This window comes from Hyperoodon ampullatus, assembly GCF_949752795.1.
Source record: "Hyperoodon ampullatus genome assembly, chromosome: 3".
In the NCBI taxonomy this organism is placed as follows: domain Eukaryota; kingdom Metazoa; phylum Chordata; class Mammalia; order Artiodactyla; family Ziphiidae; genus Hyperoodon; species Hyperoodon ampullatus.
In genome coordinates this window covers 177,576,087-177,601,997 of record NC_136916.1, presented here as the reverse complement: position 1 = coordinate 177,601,997, position 25,911 = coordinate 177,576,087, and the positions used below count along the sequence as shown (strand labels likewise).

Genomic DNA, 25,911 nt, shown 5'->3' with positions numbered 1-25,911 from the left:
AGTCGTAGCGCGTTTGGTCAGTGGTTTCTAAGACCGAAGCGAATAGACAGCAGCTTAGGTGTGGCGTGCCCTGGAGTGGCAGTGAGAGGGGTGAGTGAGGGCGATGCCGGAGGGGGATCTCCGTGCACGCGTGGGCGGGTGCCCTGGCTGGAAGCCCTGCGGAGGAGGGCAGGTGCCTCTGACCATCTGCAGGCTCTGGGGCCACGTCAGGGCACGTTCGTCGTGGACCCCCAGCCCCGCCCGCCGTCATCAGGCTCCGGGAGGATTATATCTAATTGTGACTGTCAGTATAACACAGTCCTAAAAGGCACGCGCCTGAGGATGCGCCTCTGCCGCTTCTTAGGCATGTTGTTTAACCCCTCTGGGCCTCAGATTTCACATCTGTAAAGTAAGGATATTAGAAATAGCCACCATCTAGGGCTCTGGAGACGATTAGCTGAGAGGGTGCAGGTCCGTTGCTTGGCACAGCTCCGGGCATGGGAAGTGGTCCGTGAGTGTCAGCTCTCATGGTCACTTCAACGATGTTGTTGTGCGGTGGTGGTGTTTAGAAAGTAGGGAAGTAAGTGATTCACTTTTAGAACTCTTTGTTCCAACCCTGCTGTGTGGCTGCCTGCCATTGGCAGAGGAAAGGCTCAGAAGTTATTATCCCTGCTTATGGTTTTGTGAAGGGGACTTAGGTCAACGAATGACTGATTTATATAGGGTAGGATGTACCATATGGTGGTGCAGACATCACATCTGGTGTTGGTAGTAATGGAAGAGTTCACTTGAAATTTGATGAAGACCAGGAGTCCCGAGAGGACTTCCTGGAAGAGGTGGCATTTGAGTTGTACCTTGAAGAATATGGCTGACAGCCAGCACACTAAGGGCTAATAACTATGTGCCTAACCATTCTGAGCACGTTAACTGTGTTGACTCATTTGATCTGCACAGCAATCTTAGGCCAGTCCTGCTGTTATCCATTCTAGTTGTAGAAACTGAGGCACAAAGAAGTGAATTTGCCCAAGTTACACTCCAGAGCCCCCCTAGATACTCACCAACCCAGTGAAGAAAAGATCCTGGAGTTAAGCCTGGGCACGTGCAAAGGCTGGCCATGGCATGAGAGGTGGACACGGGCATCGGTGGAGGCGGGTAGGCGTGAGCGGGGATGGAGCCCTTGAATGCAGGAGGGGAACTTGGGAGCCACTGACGAACTTCAAAAGCCATTACTGTGAAAATCCCCAGACACACCAGAGTAGAGGCCAGCAGACCCCCGTGTGCACCGGTGCTCGGCACTGAAGCATTTCGGACTGAGCAGGTGAGATCATTCAAGCTGCAGTGTAGTTAAAATCAAGTTTTGATGCTTAAAAGGGCAAATCTTTATTCACATAGAAAACTTTACTTTCCTTAACAGGTCAATTTCCAGGGTTTCCAGGCAATTAAGATTTCACTGTAATTATATGAAATGTGCTGACCTTTTGTGTTCCGTTAACTAAATTTTTGTTAAACTCCCATTTGTGTGGCAGGTTGCTGTTGTCAAAATGAAGAACACTGAACGCATATATGCCATGAAAATCCTCAACAAGTGGGAGATGCTTAAAAGAGCAGAGGTAAGTGTGGAGCATTAAATAAATAAGTAAACAGGGGTTTATATGTACGGAAAGGGGTGATGAAGCCCAGCTGGGTAAGACTGCATCTGGGCCTTCCTTCCCTGACAAGAGCAGGCCGCTCTTTGTCAACAGGACCTCAGCCCCTCCCAGCGCCGTCTGCCTTGGTGTTGACTCATTACCAGGTGCCCTGCTCACGAGCTCCCCCTCAGGTGTGTCTGCAGGGGCAGTTTAAACCTCCATGGAGGGACTTCCTGGCGGTCCAGTGGTTAAGGCTCCACACTTCTACTGCAAGGGGCCCGGGTTCGATCCCTGGTCGGAGAACTAGAATCCTGCATGCTTGTGGCATGGCCAAAAAAACACAAAAAACAAAACAAAACCCTTCAGGCATTTATCTCAATTCTGCTTCCTCTGCAGAAGGAATTATTGAATTTGGAAATGTTTTGTATTCCCTCCTCGAGGGGAGTGAAGATTATAAATAAAAGTAGATGGCTGCTGCATGGCAGCCTCTGACCCGCTTTTTCTTTCTTCTTCGTCCATCCCTGTGGCGGCTGTTTCGTGCCCCCGACCCCACTCTCCCCAGCCCCACGCCCAGCCCCCACTGAGACACAGGTTCTCCCTCTGGTCCTCGTCAGACTCACCTCCACTGCCTCCCAGTGTCTGTCTGTACCGCCCGCCCTGTGTGTGCCTCCATTTCACATTCACCTCGGAGCCAAGGGTCCTTCCTTTCCAAGGGCACGTTGCCATCAGCCTCCTGGCTTTGTCCTTTCTGAGCTGCCCCGTCACTGTCCTTTGTCCTCTGATTGGCTCAGTGCCCGCTCTGCGCCCAAGCTGCTGTTCCCCTCCTCACACCGCTGCTGCCTTTTGTTTGCCCGGGGCTCTCCCCTCCAGAATCGGCCACCTCCTCCTTTGGACATTCCTTCTGTGGTTTCTGGCCTCTCTCATCCTGTCACTAAACCCTCCTTGTGATTCTAGGTGGCCCTTTCCTCTTTTGTTCTGGATTTTTACCTGCCGATGACGGTCACCACCTTGTGCGGACAGTACACACGCCTCTCACTGAGGCCACGTGGCTCTCCTGAGCTCAGGTTTTCCCTCCCTCGCCGGGGACTTCTGCTTCAGCATCACCCCCCCACCCCCGCCCCGGCGTCTCAGGTTCATCATGTTAAACTGTGTGTGGCTTTTCCTCCTTCCCTGTCTACACCCGTTTCCTCTTTGCAGCTGTGGCACCCAGCACGGGTCTTACACCTGTTTATTGCTCAATAAATGCATGTTGGTTGACTGAGTCGTCACCAGTTTTGGAGCCACCAGGGCTCGAAATGTGGGTGGCCCATGACTCGGCCTCAGCCACCCCCTTCCGAGCCTCCGTCCCTCTTGGCTCCGCTGGTGTCCTCCCCGCCATCCTCACCCATCACCTTCCTCACCTCGTGCTGCAGCCTCGGCCCCGGCAGCCCTTCTGCATGTCATCACTGGCGTGTTGGCAAACACAGGAAAATCACTGAAGCAGTTCTCTTGTGGGGGAAAAAAGCTACTGTTGCATGAAAGTTGGGAAAGGAATAAGTGTTTGGGGAAAGAAATACTAGTAGCAAATTCTATTGAAGTTTATATTTTTACAGGAGTGATTGATTTTTGAAAGGTGATTGCTGAGCCATACGTGATATGACTTGTTATGTTAACCTCTGGAGTGAAGTGTGTGTGAGGTCCTCAGGTTAGGGAGGGGTGATTCTCACCTTATCATACTAGTCAGTATTCGCCCAGATGTCACCGTGAGTGAGTACATTTTAAAAAAGTAAATATTGCTTTTTAAATGTAAATCTGGTTACACAGAACCTATTTAACTGGCATACTTAGCACCAAGTCCAAGATTGTCTGCTAATCATGGTTATTATCCTAGAATGTGTACGATGGGCTGTAAGTATATGTGTGTGTGATACATACAAAAATGTAATATAGATACAGTGCTGGTTAAAGTAATTTATCTTTTTATTCACATTTCATTTAGTAGGCTTATTGTATTTTAATTTTTTTAAAATTTATTTTATTTATTTATTTTTGGCTGCATTGGGTCTTCGTTGCTGCATGCGGACTTTCTCTGGTTGCATCGAGTAGGGGCTACTCCTCGTTGCAGTGCGTGGGCTTCTCATTGTGGCTTCTCTTGTTGTGGAGCACAGGCTCTAGGCACGTGGGCTCAGTAGTTGTGGTTCACAGGCTCTAGAGCGCAGGTGCAGTAGTTGTGGCGCACGGGCTTAGTGGGATCCACGGCATGTGAGATCTTCCCGGACCAGGGCTCGAACCCGTGTTCCCTGCATTGGCAGGTGGATTCTTAACCACTATGCCACCAGGGAAGCCCTTAGTAGGCTTATTGTAAACATTTAATTTTATAATATTGACTTCAAAAACTCATCTTTAAAAGCATGAATTCAACAAGAGTTGGCAGTAGAAAAGTCACTAAGCAATGGAAGTTCATAACTTGTAGACCAGGCTGGGCTTTTAGTTCTTTTTTTTTTTTTTTGGTCATAAAAAACATTAGAAAGTTTATCTGCTCTTAAAACTACTGAACAGTATGTATATTTCCTCTCTGTGGGTACCATACTGGCGATCCCGGTTTAAGAACGGGCTTTATGCTGAGTGTTGTTAGTTTGGCACTTGAGGATGTGGATCAGAATCTGGTGGAAACAGTGTTCCAGACACTGGGGGTTCTGGGCTGGCCCCGGCCCCAGGACTCAGGTTTTCTTTCTGTGCCCCTTCCCCAGGCCTGTGGTCTGGGGGCCATGGTAGTTTCAGAACCACTTGTCTCTGCACATCTGGACGTTGTTAAGTTCTCTCGTCTGCTTCAGTTAGGAGAACGGGACACATCTACCTCAATCCCGTTTTCAAAAGAAAAAAACTCTTTAAAAGTTTAGAGAAGAAAAACTTGTAGAAAAACAAGTTCTGAAGGTCACCAGGAGACTCCCTGAGAGAACAGGTGGAGAGCTTGCTGCGGTGCTGTGTGTGCAAACCCTCCCCTAGGGGTGCTGTTATTTTTCTTAAGCTTTGCAAGTTGGAAATACAAGGAGGAGTTAAAATCTTCTGTGGTCCAGAAAGAGGACGTCTTATTATAATTATGCCAAAGACCTGGTTCCTTTTAAATACGGATTCTACCTGTGTATTAAAGCTCTTAAAAAAAAAAAAACCCACAGCAGCCTAGAAGACGGCCTTTTGCCCGTGTGCTACAGGCCATGAATCTTCATAGTAGAATCCTGTTAGGATCGTGTGCATCAGTATACTGTAAATAAATCACATTTCTTGAAAATAACTGACCCAGATCTGTAACTCAGATCAGTAAGCAGGTTTGTGCCCTGTCCCGCCAGCCGTGTGGCTCCTGAACTGTAGTCCTGTGATGGGGGTGGGGTGGAGGGGACGGGACATGAGGGGCAGCCACACCACAGGCTACGCCGAGAAGTCGGCGACGCTGGAATGGGGGGCAGCTCAGAAGCTGTAGCTGAAACGCACGCGTGAGCTGGGGTGGACCTGGCGTGCTGGCCCTGGAAGCGGCGTGTGTGGGCGGGTGGGTGCGAGCCCCAGGTGGGGAGGTGAGTTCTCAGCGGCCCTTGGTGCGCCGGGGTGAGGGTCGGGCTGCAGGAGCAGGAGGGAGCAGAGGTCCAGCTGGTGCCAGGAGGCGGCGGTGCGCCTGGGTCCCTGCGTCCCAGAGGACAGGGGACACTGTCTCCAGAGCCTCTTTCTGCTTGGGACTGTGCTCTGCAGGGCACTTTCCCGATGGACACAGACCGACTTTCTCCCCAATTCTTTACAGACGGCTTGTTTCCGGGAAGAACGCGATGTGCTGGTGAATGGGGACTGTCAGTGGATCACCACGCTGCACTATGCCTTTCAGGATGAAAATTACCTGGTAGGTGTGGGTCACCAAGAACTTAAGGACTCTATCAAATGGCATCTCACTGAAGTGTTTCGATTCCTTTGTGCTGCCACTAAAAAATGAGTGGAGACACTTTGGAACTGTCGTTGCTTAAATGTATATTTGACAGATAAAACTGAGGGTTTGTTGTCATGTAATCATCAGGTGGACTTTTCCCTCTAATCACTAGATAAGGTGCTTATTTTATTCACTTGGTTTATTATAAAGTGGGGGTTTAAAACATTTTCTATCTTGAATTACGTAAAAGTATAAGAAATTGCTGTGGGGATTTAAAATGTTTGACCCTTTAACTGAGTGGGTGTTTCTGCCACGTTTCCCTGATGGCCAGGTTGGGTGGCATGTGCTGGTTTGCAGCCCTCCCCACTGGAGCCGCTGACACAGGTTTTGGGGTGGCTCTTGGTCCCCTTGTTCTTGTCACCTGTTTGTTCTGATTGGAGCTGGGGCTCACTTGCAGTGTAGGCTAATCAGCTTTGTGATTCACATGTGTGGGTAGAGTTGCGCTCGGACGCCTAGTAGAACAGATGCAAGACAACCAGTTCGGAGTGAAAGGGAAACCAGGCTTTTGGCTCAGGCCCTGAGTTACTCACGACTGCTTTGTTAGGACTTTTAACTCTGAGAATGACTTTCCAGGTTTGCCTAAACCTAAAAATGTCTGCACTATGGAGCTCTGGGTAGACGGGGCCTGCGCAGACCTCAGGGAAGCCAGTCTCAGCCCAGCTCCTCCGGCCGAGGCACAGCTGGCACGTTTCCCCAGCAGTGGCCGCACGGGGCTTCGAAGGCAGGGGCCTTGGCTGTGTTCTCAAGAACAGCTGACTTGTAAGCTCACTCTCAGTAGTGGGCTCCGTTTGCTTACAACGAGTGGAGTCATGGAGGATTTCTTTTATTTATCTTAAAATAATCTCTTGCAGACATCAGAGAAATCCCTTAGATTCAGTAGTCTAGGATTAGGTAAAATAGTTTGTTATACTCTTTATTTAGATTGAAAAAATATGTATTTTGATGGAAGGGGCAGCTGGGGTTTATTGAACACAGCCTATGGGTTATCGTGGTCAGTCTTCCCAGTGGCCAAGTGAGTTAGGCACTCATGATTTTTCACCATTTTATGAATGGGGTCTGGGGCAAGGAGGGAGGAAGTCATTTGTCTAAGCTTATCACACAGATACAGGGATTGTGCCAGGACCCAGCCCGGGCCCCTCTGGCAGGAGGTGGTGCCCGGTGCCCTCCCTCTGGCCGAGAGCAGAGTCCTCCTGCCCTGGGGCCATCTCTCCATAACCCGTTGCTTCCGGGACCAGTGTCCCTGCGTTGAGTGGACTGTCTCCAGTTCACTTCCTATTTTGATAAGAACTGAATGAAGTCTCTAAGGAATGCTAGTCTGGGTCTGTACAGAAGGAAGACAACTTTTTTTGTTTCACATATTTTCCCTGCAGTCAGCATAGCGTGTTGCCAGCTTATTCCGAGTTAGGACAGCCGGTAAGGAATTCCGGTGATGGAGCATCTTCTTGAGTTTGGGAGCTCCCCAGTCAGACGTACGGTGAAAAGTGCGGAGAGAAGGCTGGCAGGGGCCCTGGCCCTTCCTAGTGCGTGACCACGGGGCTGCAAGACCGGGTGTGGCCCCTGCCGCTGCCACCCACAAGTGGCATTTTTAGGGGCAGTCCCTGCCTTGCGGGGAGGAGGTGAGGAGGAACGAGGCGGGAAGTGGGCGGCCTGAGTGCCGCTGGGGCGCAGGGCGCAGCGGGGTGAGGGGTCTTTTGTGACATGGAGCCCGCCCCACAGAGCCTGCTTGCGTTAGAGTTGCTACTGTGGGTATCTAGACTGGGCGCTTCGTAAAAATTAAACTTGTTTCACCAGTGTTGCCTTATTGACTCAAGTCAGGATTCTGTGTTATGTGATGGGGGACGTAACTGGTAGCGTTCTCTTATTTCACAAATACGTTTCTCCTTGCCGCCTCATCAGCCTCTGCAGGTCACTCTGCTCGTGAACTTGTTTCCAGGAGCCCATCGGTTGTATTTGGCACTGCTGTGATACACTTCTGTTTTTCTTTTCAGGTTTGTAGGTGGACAGGGAAACCGTCGAGCTCCGCTAGATGTGGCGCTTGCCTCACTCCCACTGTTTTCTTTAGGGGCACCCGACTCTCCCTCACCCGCGTGTCCGTCCACAGGTGCTGTGGTCTGCTCCCCCGGATTACCTGCGCTCTGCCCAGCTCCCTCCCCAGCGCCGTCACCCTCACCTCCTGCCAGGCCCCTCCCTGGTCCTGCTCTCGTCCCTCCCCCTCAAGTCTGCCCTGCACAGGGCAGCCAGAGGAAGCTGTAATCGTGGAGCAGGGTGCAGCTTCTCGTGGTTCTCAGAGTGGAGCCCAGAGTCCCCGCCGTGGCCCGCGGGGCCTGGCCTCAGCCCGTCCGCACTCGCCGCGCTCTGCCCCAGTCGCCGCCCCAGTCGCCGGTTCCCGTGTCTCCAGGGCCCACGTTCCTGCTCCTCTCGGTCCCTTTGTCTGGAAGGCGACCCTGGCCCAGCCGGCTTCCTCCTGCCCTTCAGACCCCCGGGTGTGGGTCCTCGCGGTGGCCCGTGTGCGGGAGCCGCCAGTTGGGCCCTCCCACGCCTACAGTTGGGTTTTCTTCCTGGTCCCCGTCACTCTGAATTCCTGTGTCCACCTCCCCCCATGTGATGTCAGCCCCGTGGAGGAGGGACCCGTCGCCTAGCGGGTGCCGGCAAGTTTGTTATTGAGAGAGTGAGCGAGCAGACGTCCTTTGAGAGTCGTCTGTGTGACCGAGTTGTGCAGGCGTGGGAGCGACAGGACTCCCGCCCGTGGAAGCCGCTCTCAGGTGGAAGGGACGGGCGACAGTGCCAGGAGGCCAGGGTGGGAGGCCCAGCTGAGGCTGCCGTCGGGCAGGAGGGGGCAGGGAGATCAGAGAGGCTTCTCAGCGGAGGGGTCAAGTGAGGTGAGTCTTGAAAGCCGAGTTCTGAGGCAGGATGGGAGGGCTGTTGAGAGCAGGGGTCTGCAGGGAAGGCTTCCTCCTTAGACAGGCCCGGCCACAGGCTGATGGCTGCCCTCTCCCAGGAGACACTGCGCCTCAAATTAAGACCAAGGGCCTGGAGTCCAGTTGCCTGGGTTCACAGCCTAGCTCTGCCACTTGCCAGCTGTGTGTGACTGAGGCCGCGCCATCAAGCCTCCTTTCCTGACCTGTAAACCGCGGTCATGACAGTAGCTGTGGCGAGGGCTGTTTTGAGGATTAACAGCGATGGTGGCCGTAAGTCGTAGAACCTGAAGGCACAGCACGTCATAGTTACATAGTTACTAAGTAGCTCTTAGTACTACGGTCTCCGTAATACTAAAGGATTGTCTCTCTGGCTGAGTCATCGGGGAGTGGGATTTCCTCTCTCTGTTCATTGGTTAAAAGTTAACTGCTCAGACCAGAGCATCCGTCTCTTAAAAGCATCAAAGGGGGCGGTTCCTATAAGGAACAGCTTCTCCAGCGGTCTCTGCTCGGCAGCCCCAGCAGTAGGGGTGCTGGCTGCCGCCCTGACTCTGGCTATGCCAGTCTCTGACTGGTGGGATGACCCCATCGGGTCGCCACAGCCCCTGGGGCTCCTCCACCGTAGCCTTCAGGGTGCAGCCAGAGGGGCTGTCTTCCGGTGGAAGGCTGCCCAGCACTGCTGGCCCTGGGCCCGTGAGCTCTGAGCGAAGGGACGGCCCAGTGCTGTTGGGGGAGCACACCCAGCGCCTCGGCCTTTTCCCCCTTGGGGCTCTGGTTTCCCTTCCAGCAGTGCATTGTCTGACCCTTCCATGGGGATGCACCCATAGGAACTTACCTTTCAGTTTGTTCATGAAACTGTTTTTCTAATAAGAGCCGCTGGTTTTGTGATTCTAGGTAATTCACCTCCCTTCTCTGGTCCTGTGTCCTCTTCGTGTGGCAGGAGAACCTGGAGAGATAGTTTTAAACCACATAAAACTTGATGGAGTATTATCTGTGCTTCTGCTTCAGGCCATTAGCTCTTAGAGCACCTCCTGGAGTGTCGAACCCTTCGGTCATTTTTTCCACTGATTAAATATATGTACGTGTATATATGTATTTTCCCCATCTAGGCAGTTATTATCTTAGCATTTGCTCTGAAGAAGATGGCCTGTCATAATCAAGGATGTTTGTCATCTCCACATATTTTTTTTCCTAAAGGAGTTGGCGTCTTCTGCCTATGCTGGTTCCTGTGTGCCTCTTGACATGATTTATAAAGTCCTTCCAATTTTGGAGGGGGAGGATTTCTCACAAAGAAAAAGAAAAAGTTCCTGTCCAGGAAGTTTTCATTCTAGCATATCTTCAGAAGAAGATCATCTGTTTTTCATAATCAAGGATGTTTGTTATTTTCACATTTTTTTTTAAAGAAGTTGGCATCTTCTGCCTGTGCCAGTTTGTGGTCTAGACAAAGAGTATCCAAGTGTTGGGATGTCCTGCCCCCACGTCCCCACACGCTTGGTCCCTCCCTGGACCGATCGCAGACTCTTACCACCCATGGCCCTGGGGGAGTCGAGTTCCCCCCAGAGTCGGAATCAGGCAGGTCATCAACTGTTGGAATCACTCACATGAGGTGTGGCCATTCCCGAGGTTTCCTGGCAGAGAAAGCGGGTCAGGTGCAGGTGACAGAGCTTTACTGATGGCAGTGACAGCTCAGCTCACCGGGGACAGCAGCACAGCCCTGAGAACAGGGTATACAGTGTGTGCTGAGCCAGCGGAGACACCCGTCAGACCATAGCCCCGGATGCCCTTTCTCAAACGTGGAATATCTTCCCTGCACGTGCAGAAACACCAGCCCTTCGGGGAGCAGACACCTGGGGAGACGGAGGCTCAGCTGCCTACCCGTGGGCTGGGGTCTCCAGTGAGACACCGTGAATCTGCATCTGCTCTTTCCTCTCCTGCCTTTACTGTAGGTGAAATTTCCATATACATTTATTTTCCTTTTGAATTTTGTATTTCATTAGTCTCTCACTATATCCGTGAATCAACACAAAACTTTTAATTTTCAGCTCTTTATAATGTATGTTATGGGACTTCATTCTGTTTTTTTCTTCAGACATTTTGAAAATATTATTATTTGTTTATTCTTCTTTAACCTGATTAAAAAATGGGCGGAAGGGAACTTCCCTGGTGGCACAGTGGTTAGGAATCCACCTGCCAGTGCAGGGGACACACGGGTTTGATCCCTGGTCTGGGAAGATCCCACATGCTGCGGAGCAACTAAGCCCGTGTGCCACAACTACTGAGCCTGTGCTCTAGAGCCCACGAGCCACAACTACTGAGCCCTGTGCTGCAGCTACTGAAGCCTGCACGCCTAGAGCCCGTGCTCTGCAGCAAGAGAAGCCACCGCAATGAGAAGCCCGCACACCGCAACTAAGAAAGCCCACACGCAGCAATGAAGACCCAACACAGCCAAAATAAATAAATTAAAAAAGGGGGGGGGGCGGAAGAACTGATAGACATTTTTCCAAAGAGGAAACGCGGATGGCCAACAGGCACATGAAAAGATGCACAACATCGCTAATCATCAGGGAAATGCAAATCAAAACCACAGTGAGATATCACCTCACGCCTGTCAGAATGGCTATCATCCAAAAGAACACAAATAATGAAACGTTGGCAAGGTTGTGGAGAAGAGAGAGCCCTCCTGCACTGTTGGTGAGACTGTAAATTGGTGCAGCCACTATGAAGAACAGTATGGCATTTTCTCAAAAAACTAAAAATAGAATTACTATATGACCCAGCAATTCCACTCCTGGGTATATATCCAAAACAACCCCCACCAAAAACACAAATTTGAAAAGATATATGCACCCCAGTGTTCATAGCAGCGTTTTTTTTTTTGTTACAATTGCCAGCCTACGCGTCCATCAACAGATGAATGGATAAAGAAGATGTATATATGTATATAACATATATATAATGGAATACTACTCAGCCATAAGAAAGAATGAAATTTTGCCATTTGCAGCAGCATGGGTGGATGGGAGGGTATTATGCTAAGTGAAATAAGTCAGAGAAAGACAAATATTGTATGATATCGCTTATATGTGGAATCTAAAAAATACAACAGACTAGTGAATATAACAAAAAAGAAGCAGACTCGCAGATACAGAGAACAAACCAATGGTTACCATTGGGGAGGGGGAGGGGGAGGGGCAGGATAGGGGGAGGGAATTGAAAAGGGGGTTTCTGTGGGATTATATGAGAACATGTGTGTGAAACTTGAAAATTGTAAAGCACTATAGAATTTAAAGAGTCATTCAATAAAAATGAAGGGGATTGGGGTAAAATATTTCTGAAGAATATGAAAAAATGGTTTGTACAAATCAAAAATAATAACACTGCTAGTTTACATAGGAAGATTTAACGATATCAAGAAATCAGCAGTCCTTTCGGGGGCTTCCCTGGTGGCCCAGTGGTTAAGACTCTGTGCCTCTGTTGCAGAGGGTGCAGGTTCAATCCCTGGTCGGGGAGCTAAGATCCCGTATGCCGCCCGGTGTGGCAAAAAAAACCCCACAACAATATCTTGTATATTATTCAGCCATTAAAAAGGAGTGAAATTTGGTCATTTGTAGAGACATGGATGGACCTAGAGACTGTCATACAGAGTGAAGTAAGTCAGAAAGAGAAAAACAAATATATTAACACATACCTGTGGAATCTAGAAAAATGGTACAGATGAACCAGTTTGCAAGGCAGAAATAGAGACACAGGTGTCTCCTTATATGGACACCAAGGGGGGAGGGTGGGGGGGGTGGGGGTGGGATGAATTGGGAGGTTGGGATTGACATACATACATTAATATGTATGAAGTAGATAACTAATAAGAACCTGCTGTATAAAAATAAATAAAATCCAAAGAAAAAAAAGAAACCAGTGGTCCTTTCATCAGTTTATAAATAGAATTTGACTTCTATATTGATACCATGTGATTGTGTTGTACAGGTAGAAATTTTATTGACAAGAAGAATAAGTATTTACTGAAATCTGTTCTCAGCTACAGCAGCGTTATGGTCCATCAGGGTCCTTGTTCCGGGGGGAAGTCCTGGGTGACAGGAACAGCAGGAAGCCGTCCACCCGGACTCGAGGCGTCCAGAGCTCCTGCAGTGGAAGCTGACCTTTGGTTGTTAGGTTTCGTGGTGACTGAATGTCGTCTTCTCTGCCCTTCTCTTCCCAATTGTAGTACTTAGTCATGGATTATTACGTGGGTGGTGATTTACTGACCCTGCTCAGTAAATTTGAGGACAAGCTTCCAGAAGATATGGCAAGATTCTACATTGGTGAAATGGTGTTGGCTATTGATTCCATCCATCAGCTTCATTACGTGCACAGGTAATCACCTTGTTATATATTTTATGGAAATCACCTTTAATGTGTCAGGATATTCCTTTCAGAGTCCCCCGAGTCATAGTTCCAGGCTATGCAGGGAAGTCGTGCGGTTAGTGGGTCCTCCCTTTGACTGCCATGGTGCAGGATGCCTTACCAGGTCGCTGCTTTACACCCCAGCACCTGGCTCCCAGGAGACCCAAGCTTTATGTGACTGTTGTGACGCTCTAATTGCTGTCAGCTGAAGTCACCTGGTCTTTTGATATTTAGCTGCCATTGGCGCATGTTCTCCTCTGCCCACCCCCCAGAGCTCATGCCTCAATCACCCATAAAACACTCAGGAAAGGGGGCTTGGGTTGAGGAGAGGGGCTCACATCACAGCATCGTAAAGGACTTGAACTGAGTGAGTGTAACTGCCCTTGCATGTCAGGCGGGGGTGGGGGCCCCTCCTGCCCTCCCCCCTCCCCCGCCAGGACAGCCGCCTTAGTGCCTCAGCCAGCCTGTGCCTCTGTGTCAGTCTCATTCTGCCATTTCAGACAGTGCTTTCGTCCTGTGGGGTTTGGGTGGGGTTTTGTTGGTTTTGTTCTGTTTTACTTATTTTTATCAAAGTATTTCACAGCAGTAGCTTTAAAAAGTCAAATAGTTGTCCAGGGCTTATAACCGAACGTGAGTCTCCAGCCATCCCCCTCCCTGATGCCCCTTGCCATAGGTAATGATGGACAATTTTTACTTGTTTCTTCTGTTTACTTTCCTATTTCTAAATAACGGGCTTCTGTTGCTGTTTCACTTTGTGTGGGGGGTGGGGAGGTCTTAGACCACGTCTGTGGAAATGGAGATGTGACTCTTTGACACCGGTAAGTACATCGCTCTCTCGTCCCTGTGTCTCCCACACAGACTCTCAAACTTCCCTCTCCCATCTGGCCCCAGTTAGTAAAATGCAGTTGGCCCTTGAACAACATGGGTTTGAACTACACGGGTCCGCTTATACTCAGATTTCTTTCACTAAATACATACTACAGTCCTACACGGTCTGTGGGTGCAGACCCATGGGTATGGAGGGCCGACTGTGAAATTATACTCAAGATTTTCAACTGCGCAGAGGTTGGCACCCCAGCCCCGGTGGTGTTCTGGGGTCAAATGTAATAACTTCTGGTTAGATCAGTGTTTGGTGTTTATAATATACTGTGTAAATATTACAGATGAGCCTTGTGGTATAAATAGTTACACTTCCTCTATAAAGTTGTGTTTCCTCTGGAGTTAATAATTGCAGTTTTTTCTTTGGCTACTTCTCTATGTAGCTGCCACTAACTATCCCCAAATTATAAAGCTCTGTGCATTCAGACACACCAGCCATCCTCGGTCTCCCTTCCTGGAGCCATCCCTTCTGTCTTTCCCACGCCTTCCTGCTCTGGTGGCTCTCATCCTGAGGTTTCTTTTTGAGTGGAGAGGTTCTCTTCCCGTCTCCCTGGGATGGGCTCCCTTGTTTTCTGAGTCGTGCGTCTTTCTCTTTCTTGGTTTATTCTTTTGATTTGGTGGCACGTATCCTCCAGCAGTTTCTGGAAAAGGAGGTGTGTGAAGTAATTTTTTTGAGAGGAGCATCTTAATTCCATTCACATACGTGACTGATAGATGATCCCGTGTGGAATTCAGTGTTGCCGTCGAGAGGTTTGCAGCTGTCATGAGTCCCCTGACCTTGCACTGTGGTCGGGCTGAGCCTCTGAGCCTGTCAGGGATTTTCCTAAGCAGACGCAGCTCCTGCTCTGAGGGTAGCAATGGCTCCCAGTGTCAAAGTAACAGCCCTTCAAGTCCTGCCAAGAGTGTGACCTCATTGCCCTGGGAGCGGGGTGGGCAGCTTGCCTGGGGCCACACGCTCCTGCCCAGGACGGCTGCTCCCCGGCTTTGGACCCCTGCGAGACTCACTGTGCAAGAAGCAACGGGGAGCCCACCCCCCCCGGTGGGTGCTGCCGCTTCCTGAGAGGTCAGCCCCAGATGCCAGCAAAGGCAGAGACCGAGAGCGACAGGCTCACGAAGGATTGCAGCTGGGAAATCACATCCCCAGAGAGAAAAGCATACGTTCAGCTTACGATCGAAATAAGAACAGGTACACTTTTAAGAGAAGGAATGTTCAGAGACCAAAAAAGGCCTTAGGAAAGGAAAACCAGAAAGCCGAGTAGAAGAGGTGTGGAGTAGGGGTAGAGGGCCTGGACGAAGACAGAGGCGGCCCGGGGCCTCCAGGAGCCGGGCTGGCACGGAGGCCCGTCCGTGGAGGCTCGGGGACCAGCCCTGCGCCACCTCCACCGAGCCTGCGGCTTGGTTTTGCAGTAGGAAGCCTCACGGGCGCACAGTGTGTCGCTCAGAAATGGGACAGCAGTGGGCGGGAGGGCCTCCCTTCTCAGCATCACAGGCAGAACAGGAAGGAAAACAGACTGCAGTCTGTCCAGGGCTGTAACCCCGCCCCGCCCCGGCCAATTCCAGCGTTTTAGCCAGAGTCACAGCAGCCGACAGAGCAAAGGCACTTTCGGGGACTGGAGCTGCTGCTCAGCTGTGCGCCTGACTCTGCTGGAAAAGCGGCCACCGCCGGGCTTGGAGGGAGAATGGGCTGGGTTAGTCCCAAGCAGGGTGGTGGCCCGTGGGGACGGTCAGCTCTTGGATTGGCTGCTCTCTCAGTTGGTGCTGTGGGGACCACCTGCCCAGCTCAGAAGCACTGCTGGTAGCAGCTCTGGGTTAGTCCTTGCCCTCGGCCTCCCTGGTGCTGTGCTGAGAGGGCCTTTCTTTGTAACCTCCCTGCATGCAAATGGGCAATTCAGTTTTTTTAAAAATAACATTTATTGATGATATTATATTTTAAATAGAGAATCATGCTGCCCAGATAATCCAACACCATTGAAAAAAAAAGGTGCACGCAGATGGTTAGCAGGTGAACGCCTCTGGAGGGTATAAAGGGAGAGAGGCAGCCTTTGTGAAGACCCTCCCCACCCGTCTTCTTAGACTCAAGTAGTGATTCACTGCTGCATAGTTAGGACTTTTTCCCCTTTGTATCTAAAAGCAACCTGTGGGGAGACACTTATTTAAGATCATGCATACATCCTCTTCAGAGTTTCCCCCTACATTTAGTATCTGTTGATGATTTTTGCTCGGGCCAGCCTTTACTGTGATGGTTGCAAAATGACAATTTCCAAACTCCAGGATCCCCTCCACGTTGAAGCAACTCCCTTCTCTCCCATTTGTCTGTTTATTATCAGTGTGGGTACATGGATCCTTTGTCACCCCAACGGTTTATAATTTGTCATTGTCTGAATTCTTTTTATGCTTATATTGTCCCATATTTGGCCAGTGGAAGCCCCTTCTAGCTGACTCCCATGTTTCTGACGTGCCCTCATTGTTTTTGAGAACTGCCTTAGTTTCTGGCTCATCTCGTACCTTCTCTGAGGAACCCTGGTTCCTTTAGTGGGGAATGGTTTTAAAGACCATATCTGGGTGCTGGGTGTGCTCAGAGTTACAGGGTGTCTGCTTTAGGCCCCTCAGTGGACAGAGTAAAGTACATGTCCGTACACGTCCGCATTTATACACACAGACCCATGTCCAATTTGGGAATCACGAGTTACCCTTCTGGCTTTCTCCCGGTCCATTTCCGTCTCCCCCTCTGGCTCCCAGCAGCACCAGCACGTCCAGTCATTTGCCCAGCCCTGCCATGTATCTGAAGTAGCTTCAGAATCGCTCTGCTTTTTTTATTACTATAATTTATAAATTTATTTATTTACTTACTTATTTTTGGCTGCGTTGGGTCTTTGTTGCTGCGCGCAGGCTTTTCTCTAGTTGCGGCGAGTGGGGGCTACTCTTCGTTGCGGTGTGTGGGCTTCTCATTGCAGTGGCTTCTCGTTGCAGAGCATGGGCTCTAGGCGCGCGGGCTTCAGGAGTTGTGGCTCGCAGGCTCTAGAGCGCAGGCTCCGTAGTTGTGAAGCACGGGCTTAGCTGCTCCGCGGCATGTGGGATCTTCCTGGACCAGGGGTCGATCCCACGTCCCCTGCATTGGCAGGCGGACTCTTAACCACTGCACCACCAGGGAAGTCCTAAGCTACCAGGGACCCTCCCTCGCTCTGCTTTTATCCTACTAAAAACAAACCTAACCCTAGCCCTAACCCCACCTCCCAACTGCAAGTGTCAGGTTCTCTGCCGTAAGTTACTTAGGTTTGGGGTTTTTTTCTACCCCATTTCCCTTTAGTGCTGTTGTGTTACTGGTTTGAAATACGATTGGGTTCACTGGTTTCATCAGCTTTCCATTTCAGGCGCCCGTTCCCATCTTTGTTGATTTCGTTTCATTTTTTAAGCATGTAGAACACAAGCATGCTTCAATAATACCAAAACTAAACAAGGTTATACTCAGAACTGTCACTTCCTTCCTTATCGCATCCACCTCATTCCCTGCCCCTTCTAAGTAACCAGTTCCTTGTTTTCTGTTTATCGTGTGTGTGTGTGTGTGTGTGTGTGTGTTTATATATGCAAGATTAGCACATATGTTTCCTTATTTCTCCTTTCCTTAAACAGAAGGTAGCATGGTTAAATATGCACTTATGCATTTTGTTTTTTTTTTCACTTAACATATCCTAGAAGTCATTCTGTATCAGTTCATGGAGCTCTTCATTCTTTTTTACATTTGCATAGCACGCCACATGTATCGGTACCATAGTTAATTCTCTTGTGGGTGGATATTTAGGTTGTTTCTAGTATTTTGCAATTATAAATAATGCAGTAATGAGTAACCTCATACATACATCTTTTTGTATTGTCAGTATGTCTTTAGGGTGAATTCCTAGAAGTGGGATCACTGGATCGACAGAGAAATAAAATACATATTAGATATATACTAACATTTTTTATTAGCTTTATCAGATGTTGCCAGTTTCCTTCCGTAGAGATACACCTTTTTGTGTTCCTACCAGCAGTGTATGAAAGTGCCTGTTTCCTTGCAGCCTTGGCAACATAGTGTATTTTTATGCTTTTGCCATCTGATGGATTAGAGATGGTGTACAGTTGGGTTTTTTTGTTTTTGTTTTTTGTCTTTCTTGTGGAGTTGAATTTCATTTTTATATCTTTGTGTGTCTGTGTGAGTTGTTTATTTCATGTCATTTGCCCATTTTTCTGATTTCTAGCTTTTTTCCTTCAGTTGCTAAATATTTGCCCTTTATCTGTAATATATGTTGCAAATATTTTTTCCCAGTTTGCATTTTGCTTTTTGATTTTGCTTATTGTAGTCTTTTGCCATGCAGATTTTTTTAATGTATTAAATTTATTGGTCTTTTATTACATTGGGATTTTGAGTCATAGTTAGAAGTACTTTTTTTTTAAAACCCCAGAGAGAAAGAAAACCCATGTTTTCTTCTAATAGTTTTATTTTTTATGTATGGATCTCTGATCCATTTGCAGTTTATTCTTGTATAAAGAATGGATCTGATTTTATCTTTAACTAAAAGGCTCTTCAGTTGTCCCAGCATGAAACTTATTTGCGTCTTTGCCCACTGATCTGAGATAACATCTTTATTCTATACTCAGTTTCTTTATGAATTTGGTCTGTTTCTGGACATTCTATTCTGTTCCATTGTCGTCTTTCTCTCTGTGCTCTGGGACCACACTACTTTAATCATGGAGGCTTGAAATCACGTAAGGCCAAGTCCCCCCATCATACCTCTTTCTCTTCAGTGTTTTTCTAGCTATTCTTCCATGTTGGTTGTTCCATATCAACTTGTCTGGCTCCAAAAAACAGGACATTTTATTTATTTTTTTTTAAATTTGATGGGCCCTTTAGTCTGTAGATTCAGGTCTTTTTTACTTCTGGAAAGTTCTCTTGGAGTATAGTTTCAAATGTTAGTTATGCTTTATTGTTTTGATTTCTTTAGGGACTCCTGTTATGTATATGTTGTGCCTTCTTTGCTTGTCTTCCATTTCAGTCTCCAGCTACTTTCTCTCTGACCCTTTTTAATTCTTTGTCTCATTTTTATTCTTTCAGACCTTTTCCTCCATTTCTTCAATGCCTTTCATTAGATTTTTATTTAAATTGATTCGCCTTTGGCATCTTATAATTTAGTCCTTATTTGTATTAAGATTTTTTCTTTTTCTTCTGTTTCTTTCCTGGGTTAAATCAACTCTCTTTTCACTTCTCCCTATGTTTGTCTAGTTCTGTTTGTAGTTTTTTTTTTTTGTTTGCTTTTTGTTTTGCCACACTGCAGGGCATGTGGGATCTTAGTTCCCTGACCAGGGATTGAACCCACGCCCCCTGCAGTAGAAGCATGGAGTCTTAACCACTGAACCACCAGGGAAGTCCCATGTTCTTAGTTTTTATTTTTCTGACTCACTGAGGGATTATATTATTTTGCTTTTCATATTCCTGAGTATTTATTTAAGGAGATTTATTTCAGTTTGGAGTGCTAGAAGGGTTTTTTGCTTTGTTTATCTTTTTGGGTAAGAATTGTCATCATCTTTTGCTCACGTTTCTTTGTGAGACTCGTCTGTGGTGTTGGGAGTAGTTGGTGCTCCCATGTGTTTTCACTGAGATGTAGCGTTCTGTCACGTGAGGACAGCCCGCTGCTTTACCTGTCTCCTGCAGGTGGACGTTAGGTGGATCCCACTTTGTGACTGTTACAAGTTGTGCTGCTGGAAACATCCTTGTACTCCTCTTGGTGAATGTCTTCCTCTGCTTTTAAAGTTTATGTTCCTTTTCGTGCTTATGTGGCTTTTCCAGTCGCATAAGCTTATTCTGCCAGGAAGGAGGGCTAGTTCCTTAAAGTCCACCCTGCCGTCCCCCCATCCCTGCCCGGTGTTGGCAAGTGCACAGAAGAACAGTCAGTAAGACCACGGGTTTAGTGGGACAGTTTACTTTCCTGCTGCTGTATGACTGGGTAGACTGCTCCACTCTGGAGCTTCCCTGTCATTGTCTATAAAATACAGTTTGGGGGTACATGGTGCTTTGTTGGTCTGTAGCTGTTTGGCCCCAGTTGCTCAGGCGTCTCTTCTCGGTGGTGACGGCCACCTTGACTCGCTTCACACTCTGTCCCTCTACCTCTTTTTATATCTCCTCTTGTTTCTGTGTAGCACTTGCCCTGTGGATTGTACTCAGGGATGCCAAGACCATGTGCATATCTGTGCATGTGCATGTTCATTTCCTGACACCCCAGCTGGTGTGAGGCTTCGTGAAGGCAGGGCAGAGCGGTCTTGGTACTGTCGTACGCCCGAGCTCGAGAGCAGCGCCTGGCACGAGGCAGGTGCTCTGGAAGCATTGGTTCGCAGGCTGGGTGGGTGGGTGGGAACAGTAACGGTGTCTCAGTGTGTTAATGGGGGATTAACCGCTGTGCAGGAATGAGCGCTGGTGGTGACTGCTGCTGCCATGCCCGACTGCATCATCACGGGGATGTTTTCTTGGATTGTTACAGCTGTCATGACTGATGCTAGCGTTTCCCCCAATGACCCGCTACCAGTTAAGGGCTTTGACCTCCCTAATGTGTTGCATGGAAATGGTTAACTTGTGTATTTATTTTACTAACAGAGACATTAAACCTGACAATGTCCTTTTGGATGTGAATGGTCATATCCGCCTGGCTGACTTTGGATCGTGTTTGAAGATGAATGATGATGGAACTGTAGGTATTTTTGTTGGAGATTTTCCATTTGGTTTTGGGGTTTGCTTGCAATTAGAAGGGGCTTATTTACATTTTCAATTTGAGATACAATTAAGAAACCAAGTTTATTAATGTAAATTAAGAAGAATGCGCTTAGGAGACAATTGAAATTTTCTATTAAGTTTAAAACATCTTTATTGTTTTTTATGTTTACAAAAATAATACGTATGCCTTCTAAAAGGGGAGTTGTCAGGTTTCCTCAGATCCCTAGGCAGCTAAAAGCGTGCCAGCACGGCAGTGAAAGAGAGGCAGCCCTTGGGTCCTTGCTTAAAATGCCTGCTAGGTGGACAGACCTTAACTGGGTGACGGTGCATTCTCGTTTCTGTCTGGGGCGGGACTTCCTGTCAGCCAGGGGTGTTGCAGATGTAGAAATGGGGGCCTTGATACCCCTGTTCCAAGGGCCAACGGACACTCCCCGCACAGCAGGAGGACCTCCCCGGAGGGGCCGTCGCCAGGAGGCCGGGCTTGGGCCTCAGCTGGACCAGCACGCTGGCTGAGTGGCCTCAAGTGGGGCTGCCGCACCTCACTCAGCTGCTCCCAGCCAGCGGCTTCCACCGCGTTAGGGAATCAGCTGCGTTCTCCCTTGCGGCCCTGGTCGCAGTTTCAGTGTGAGGTGTTTGGGAGACTTTTCTTCTTTAGAACCTACACATATCATAAAGTCTAATGCAACTACTTCTCCAGAGGAGAGCAGACCCCCGCCCCCTTCTTACTGTGAGTTTTCAAGCAGCAGTAAAAGAACCTGTAAAACTGGCATCACTTGACAGTGTTTTCAAAAGAGTGAAGCGATTTACTCACTTTCTCTCCACAAAGCCAGTCTCTTATTTCTGGAAGTCTTGACCACGTGTTGATTGATATATCGGTGCTGTCCTCGAAGCCAGTCTTGTAACGCTGGGAGCAGTGGCCTTGGTCTGAGCCGGAGTGTTGGTCACCTTTCTTACCTGCATGGCACCCCCGTCCCGGTGGCACCCACCCTGCGATGGCTCCTGACAGCTGTCGCCCTGCTGCCCGGTCAGACCCCTGAGGACTCCCTGCTGAGTCATCCAGATGGCTCTGGGGCTGGCACCCGGGGAGAGCCTGGTCTTTGTGCAGATGGGCCTTCTTGGTTGTTCGTCTCCGTGTCCTGCTTGACCCTCAGGCCTGTGGACTCCACGTGCTCTGAGGCCGGTCTGTGACCTCTCAGCCTGCGCAGCCCCCTTGCCTTCTCCGGGATGGTTGCTACCTCACCAGTTGTAGCTCTCCATAGAGGTGTCGCTGCGTTCAGGTCCATTCCCAGTGCCCCATGTAGGGAGTGTCCAGGCACCCAGCTGGTCCCTGGACCTACTTGCAGACGTTCCTGTTTGGGGGCCAGAGGGTAGGGTGTGGTGAGCAGCCTGGACTTCCCCTGGGAGCATGTTAGAAATGCAGCGTCTTAGAATCTCTGTCTCACAGGTACATGGTGTCCCTGCATGAAAGTCTGAGAAGGGCTGGGCTGGATGCACATGGTCCTTGGACCACACTTTGAGCCGCAGTGGAGAATGTGGGTCTTCAGTGCCATGTGGAGGCTTGGTGGGCATTTGGGCGTTGAAAGACCCACTGTGCAAGAGTCTCGTGCATTCTGGACACTGCCTGATGTTTAGTGCCGTAGGAACACTTACTTGCATTGAATTTTGAATTCTTAGGTTTATAAATCATGATCAGGTGCCAGTTTTATTCCAGGATGATTTCATCATCTGCTGTCCCTGTTTTAGAGAAAATAATTAGGAGTTTGAAAGTAGAGATGCCCTAGGGTTACCCCTCAACACCAACCGCCCTCTCCCCTAAGGTGCAGTCCTCTGTGGCCGTGGGCACCCCTGACTACATCTCCCCAGAGATCCTGCAGGCGATGGAGGACGGCATGGGCAAGTACGGCCCTGAGTGCGACTGGTGGTCTCTGGGCGTCTGCATGTACGAGATGCTCTATGGAGAAACGCCGTTTTACGCAGAATCCCTTGTGGAGACCTATGGAAAGATCATGAACCATGAAGTAAGCGGTTGCATTTCCACACCCTGTTTGCTCTAGTCCCGAGGCGCAGGCCCCGAGGAGGCAAGGAAGGCAGCCTGAGGGGGAGTCACTGGGGAGGAGGGATGGGGTGGGGCAGGCTGGGCAGCCCGACGGGAGTCTGCACAGGCCGCTGACGCAGAAGGCATGGGTGGGAGGGGAGGTTCCAAGGATGCTCCTGTTTCCTGGCGGAGGGTGACGGGTTCATCAGGCCAGGATCCCTGCAGGAGAAGCGAGCGGGCTTCGGTAGGAAGACGCAGGTACCCGCGGTGCCGTGTGGGGTGGGAGTTGCCAGAGAGGGTGGCCCACTGACCACTGTGACCTGTGCTTCTGGATCTGTCAGATGCCAGCTCGGACTCTCAAACCTGTTTGCCCAGAAGTCAGTTGTCATGAACAGATCACACATCTCAACATAGTAGCGTTCGTAGTCCTTTCTTGATGCTATTTCTTTTCCTCTTATTTTTCCCCTTTCCTTTTCCCAGCTGTTCATTTTTCACTTCAACATTACTCTCTTCTGTTTCCTCCGTCTTTCTGTTTATTATTTCCTCTTCCACCTCGTGTTTTTGTCATCCATGTTTTTTCTTCACGCTCCTCCTCAAATGTCTTTCTAATGCCAGTGTCATCCTTTCTGCCTGTTCGCTTACCGCGTTCTTTTCTTCCCCACCTGCCCCGTCACTCACACACCCCAGCAAGGTTCGCACTTGTCTGCCCTCTGTCCTGCAGCCCTGTCTCCCTTTATTTGCTCAAGTAGGGAGCAGATTAACAGTAAAGTGGTAAAGGGTCTTCTGTTTAAATCAAAGCAAGTTATACTGTTTTTTAAGAAAACACTTTTCCCAAAGTAGAAATAATTTTTTATTTTTAAATTAATATATACTTACTATAAAAACTTCAGACATGCAAAAATGCATGCAGTAAATAGATGGTGAAAAACACCCCATGCACTTCACAGTGATGAGCGTGGTTAAGGTAACAGATAGGACGTGGTTAAATTCTAAGACCTGCTGTTTCCGAGCGCCTGCCGCCTCTGGGGCCTGGCCTAGTGGTCTCTTCGTTCTTTTATTCAGTCTCCACTGCAGCCCTGTGCAGCTGTGCTCTTTTAGAGGTAGGTCACAGAGGTGAGGCCTGGACAGCAGGGTCAGCTCAGTGCTCAGGCCCACTGTGCCATGGTGGTGTGTGGCCTTGTGGACTTAAGCTGGCGTGGGGGGTTGGCATTTAAATAAATGGCATCACATCGCATATGACCGGGGTTTTGGTCATCTTTCTGCTCAGCACGCAGAGGTGGACCTTACTCTCTGTGTATGTGTGCACCATATGTTGTTTTAACAAGTCCCTTTTTGATGAGCATTTAGGTAATTTTCACTTTTCTTGGTTGGAATAGAATGGCATCATGAACATGTTACGTTTTCTCTTTGGGACCGTTTCTCTAGACTAAATTGTTGGAAGTGGAACTGCCACAGCTGTTGGCAAAATGCGTTCTGAAAGGCTGTGCCAGTTTCTCTGCCACCCACAGCCTGTTGTCAGCATTCTTTGCCACCTTGATAGGTGAAAATTTATCGCTGTTTTAATTTATGTGCAATGTGGTAACAAGTCTGCCATGAGGAAAACCAGCAAGACTTAGAATTTTTATGTTTGCTTTTCTGGAATTCGGCTTCATTAGCTTTGGTTGCACTTAGTTACCGCGAAATACAAAGTGGCTGTTGCTTTGGAGCTGTTGTTTCTACTCTGTTCCCTGTGATGTCTGTGCACCTTAGATTTTTCTGAGTGTTTTCATCACGTGTCCCCTGATCCGCCCCCCCTCCCCCTCCAGGAGCGGTTTCAGTTCCCATCCCACGTCACGGATGTGTCCGAGGAGGCGAAAGACCTCATCCAGAGGCTGATCTGCAGCAGGGAGCGCCGGCTGGGACAGAACGGGGTGGAGGACTTCAAGAAGCACGCGTTCTTCCAGGGGTTGAACTGGGAAGACATACGAAGCCTGGAAGCCCCGTACATCCCGGATGTGAGCAGTCCTTCCGACACGTCCAACTTCGACGTGGATGACGACGTGCTGAGGAACGCTGTAAGTGCGGCGGCCGTCCCTGTGTCACACCCCAGGGGGTCTGCCGCGCACAGGGTCGCTCGCCTTGGAGGTGGCGAATCTTAGAACTGTGCTGGGCTCCAGAAATTTTGGCAATTGTCTCAAGAAAACGTACCTTTTATCCCAGCCTATGGCTTGGTCCTTAACATCCCTTTTTTAAAATGATGGGTTACTCGGGTTTCCCTGGTGGCGCAGTGGTTGAGAGTCCGCCTGCCGATGCAGGGGACACGGGTTCGTGCCCCGGTCCGGGAGGATCCCACGTGCCGCGGAGCGGCTGGGCCCGTGAGCCATGGCCGCTGAGCCTGCACGTCCGGAGCCTGTGCTCCGCAACGGGAGAGGCCACAGCAGTGAGAGGCCCGTGTACTGCAAAAAAAAAAAAAAAAAAAAAAAAGATGGGTTACTCAATTTGAGTAAAATGGAGTTTTTAAATAGCTATTTTGTTTTAGAATTCATCAGAATTAATTTTATCTTCATGGCTTTGTACCTTTGCGAAACAGCGTCAGGTACGTTATCACATTAGAACATCACTTCTGTTGTCACCACTGCCAGGAGCCCGCCTACGGCCCCACAGGTAGTACGTGGGCTCAGAGTTTCCGGTCCTTCTCACTGACCCTGTGCGTGAGGACATCCGGACTTCCTGCCATCACGTGTGTTCAGCGTGTGCGTGAATGTTTCCTTATGCCTCAGGGGGTCAGGAGTGACAGTGGTGATGGGCCGATTTTGAGTTGCTGATGTTTCAGGTCGTGGGTTTTTCAAGTTGGGATGTGGCCCTGGGACCCGTCTGGTGTCTGACCTTTTCTGCCAGGGCCTCTGATGCACTTGTCAGTGTACCTTTGGCCCCCAGAGAGTTTCGCTCATATGCTGTACAACTATTTTAGCCTCATCAAACTCAGCCCTGTTAGTCTATACGTGTGTCTTTGTTTGGGGATAGAGAAACTGAGGTTTCAACCAAGTAAAAGAAAAATCTTGATTATTCCATACAGACTTTTTCTTGGTAAAATAAGGGCTGACGTTTAGATGATGTGAGAAAAGACTGAGAAAAGTATTATCATTGTTGAAAGGATTTTTCCTGTACTTGAAAGAAACTGTTTCCACACTGAAATTCTCCAGATAAATAACTTTGCTTTTATTTTTAATAGAGAAGGACCCTCATATTGAAAAACAGAGTTGTAGTAAACCTAAAATGGTCTAAACGGTCTACCTTTGGGTTCCAAACTCTGCTTCTGCCTTGGCCTCTGTTTCAGGCCAGGAACCCAGAGCCCAAGCCCCTGCCCCGGGTCCCCCACTCCTCCCTGCCCAGGGTCACGGTGAGTGGGG

General features: G+C 49.1%; 1 protein-coding gene across 2 annotated transcripts in view; it reads left to right on the top strand.

The window, feature by feature from the left end:
• Positions 1 to 25,911, top strand: part of CDC42BPB (CDC42 binding protein kinase beta) — a gene marked incomplete at both ends in the record, with an annotated part of 111,250 nt that overhangs the window by 48,240 nt on the left and 37,099 nt on the right. For both annotated transcript variants that reach the window (XM_079699261.1, XM_079699260.1), the window contains 6 exons: positions 1,506 to 1,589; positions 5,377 to 5,472; positions 12,691 to 12,839; positions 20,371 to 20,464; positions 22,305 to 22,505; positions 24,328 to 24,576. In XM_079699261.1, the coding sequence (XP_079555387.1) occupies positions 1,506 to 1,589; positions 5,377 to 5,472; positions 12,691 to 12,839; positions 20,371 to 20,464; positions 22,305 to 22,505; positions 24,328 to 24,576 (873 nt within the window). The remainder of the gene's footprint in view (positions 1 to 1,505; positions 1,590 to 5,376; positions 5,473 to 12,690; positions 12,840 to 20,370; positions 20,465 to 22,304; positions 22,506 to 24,327; positions 24,577 to 25,911) is intronic.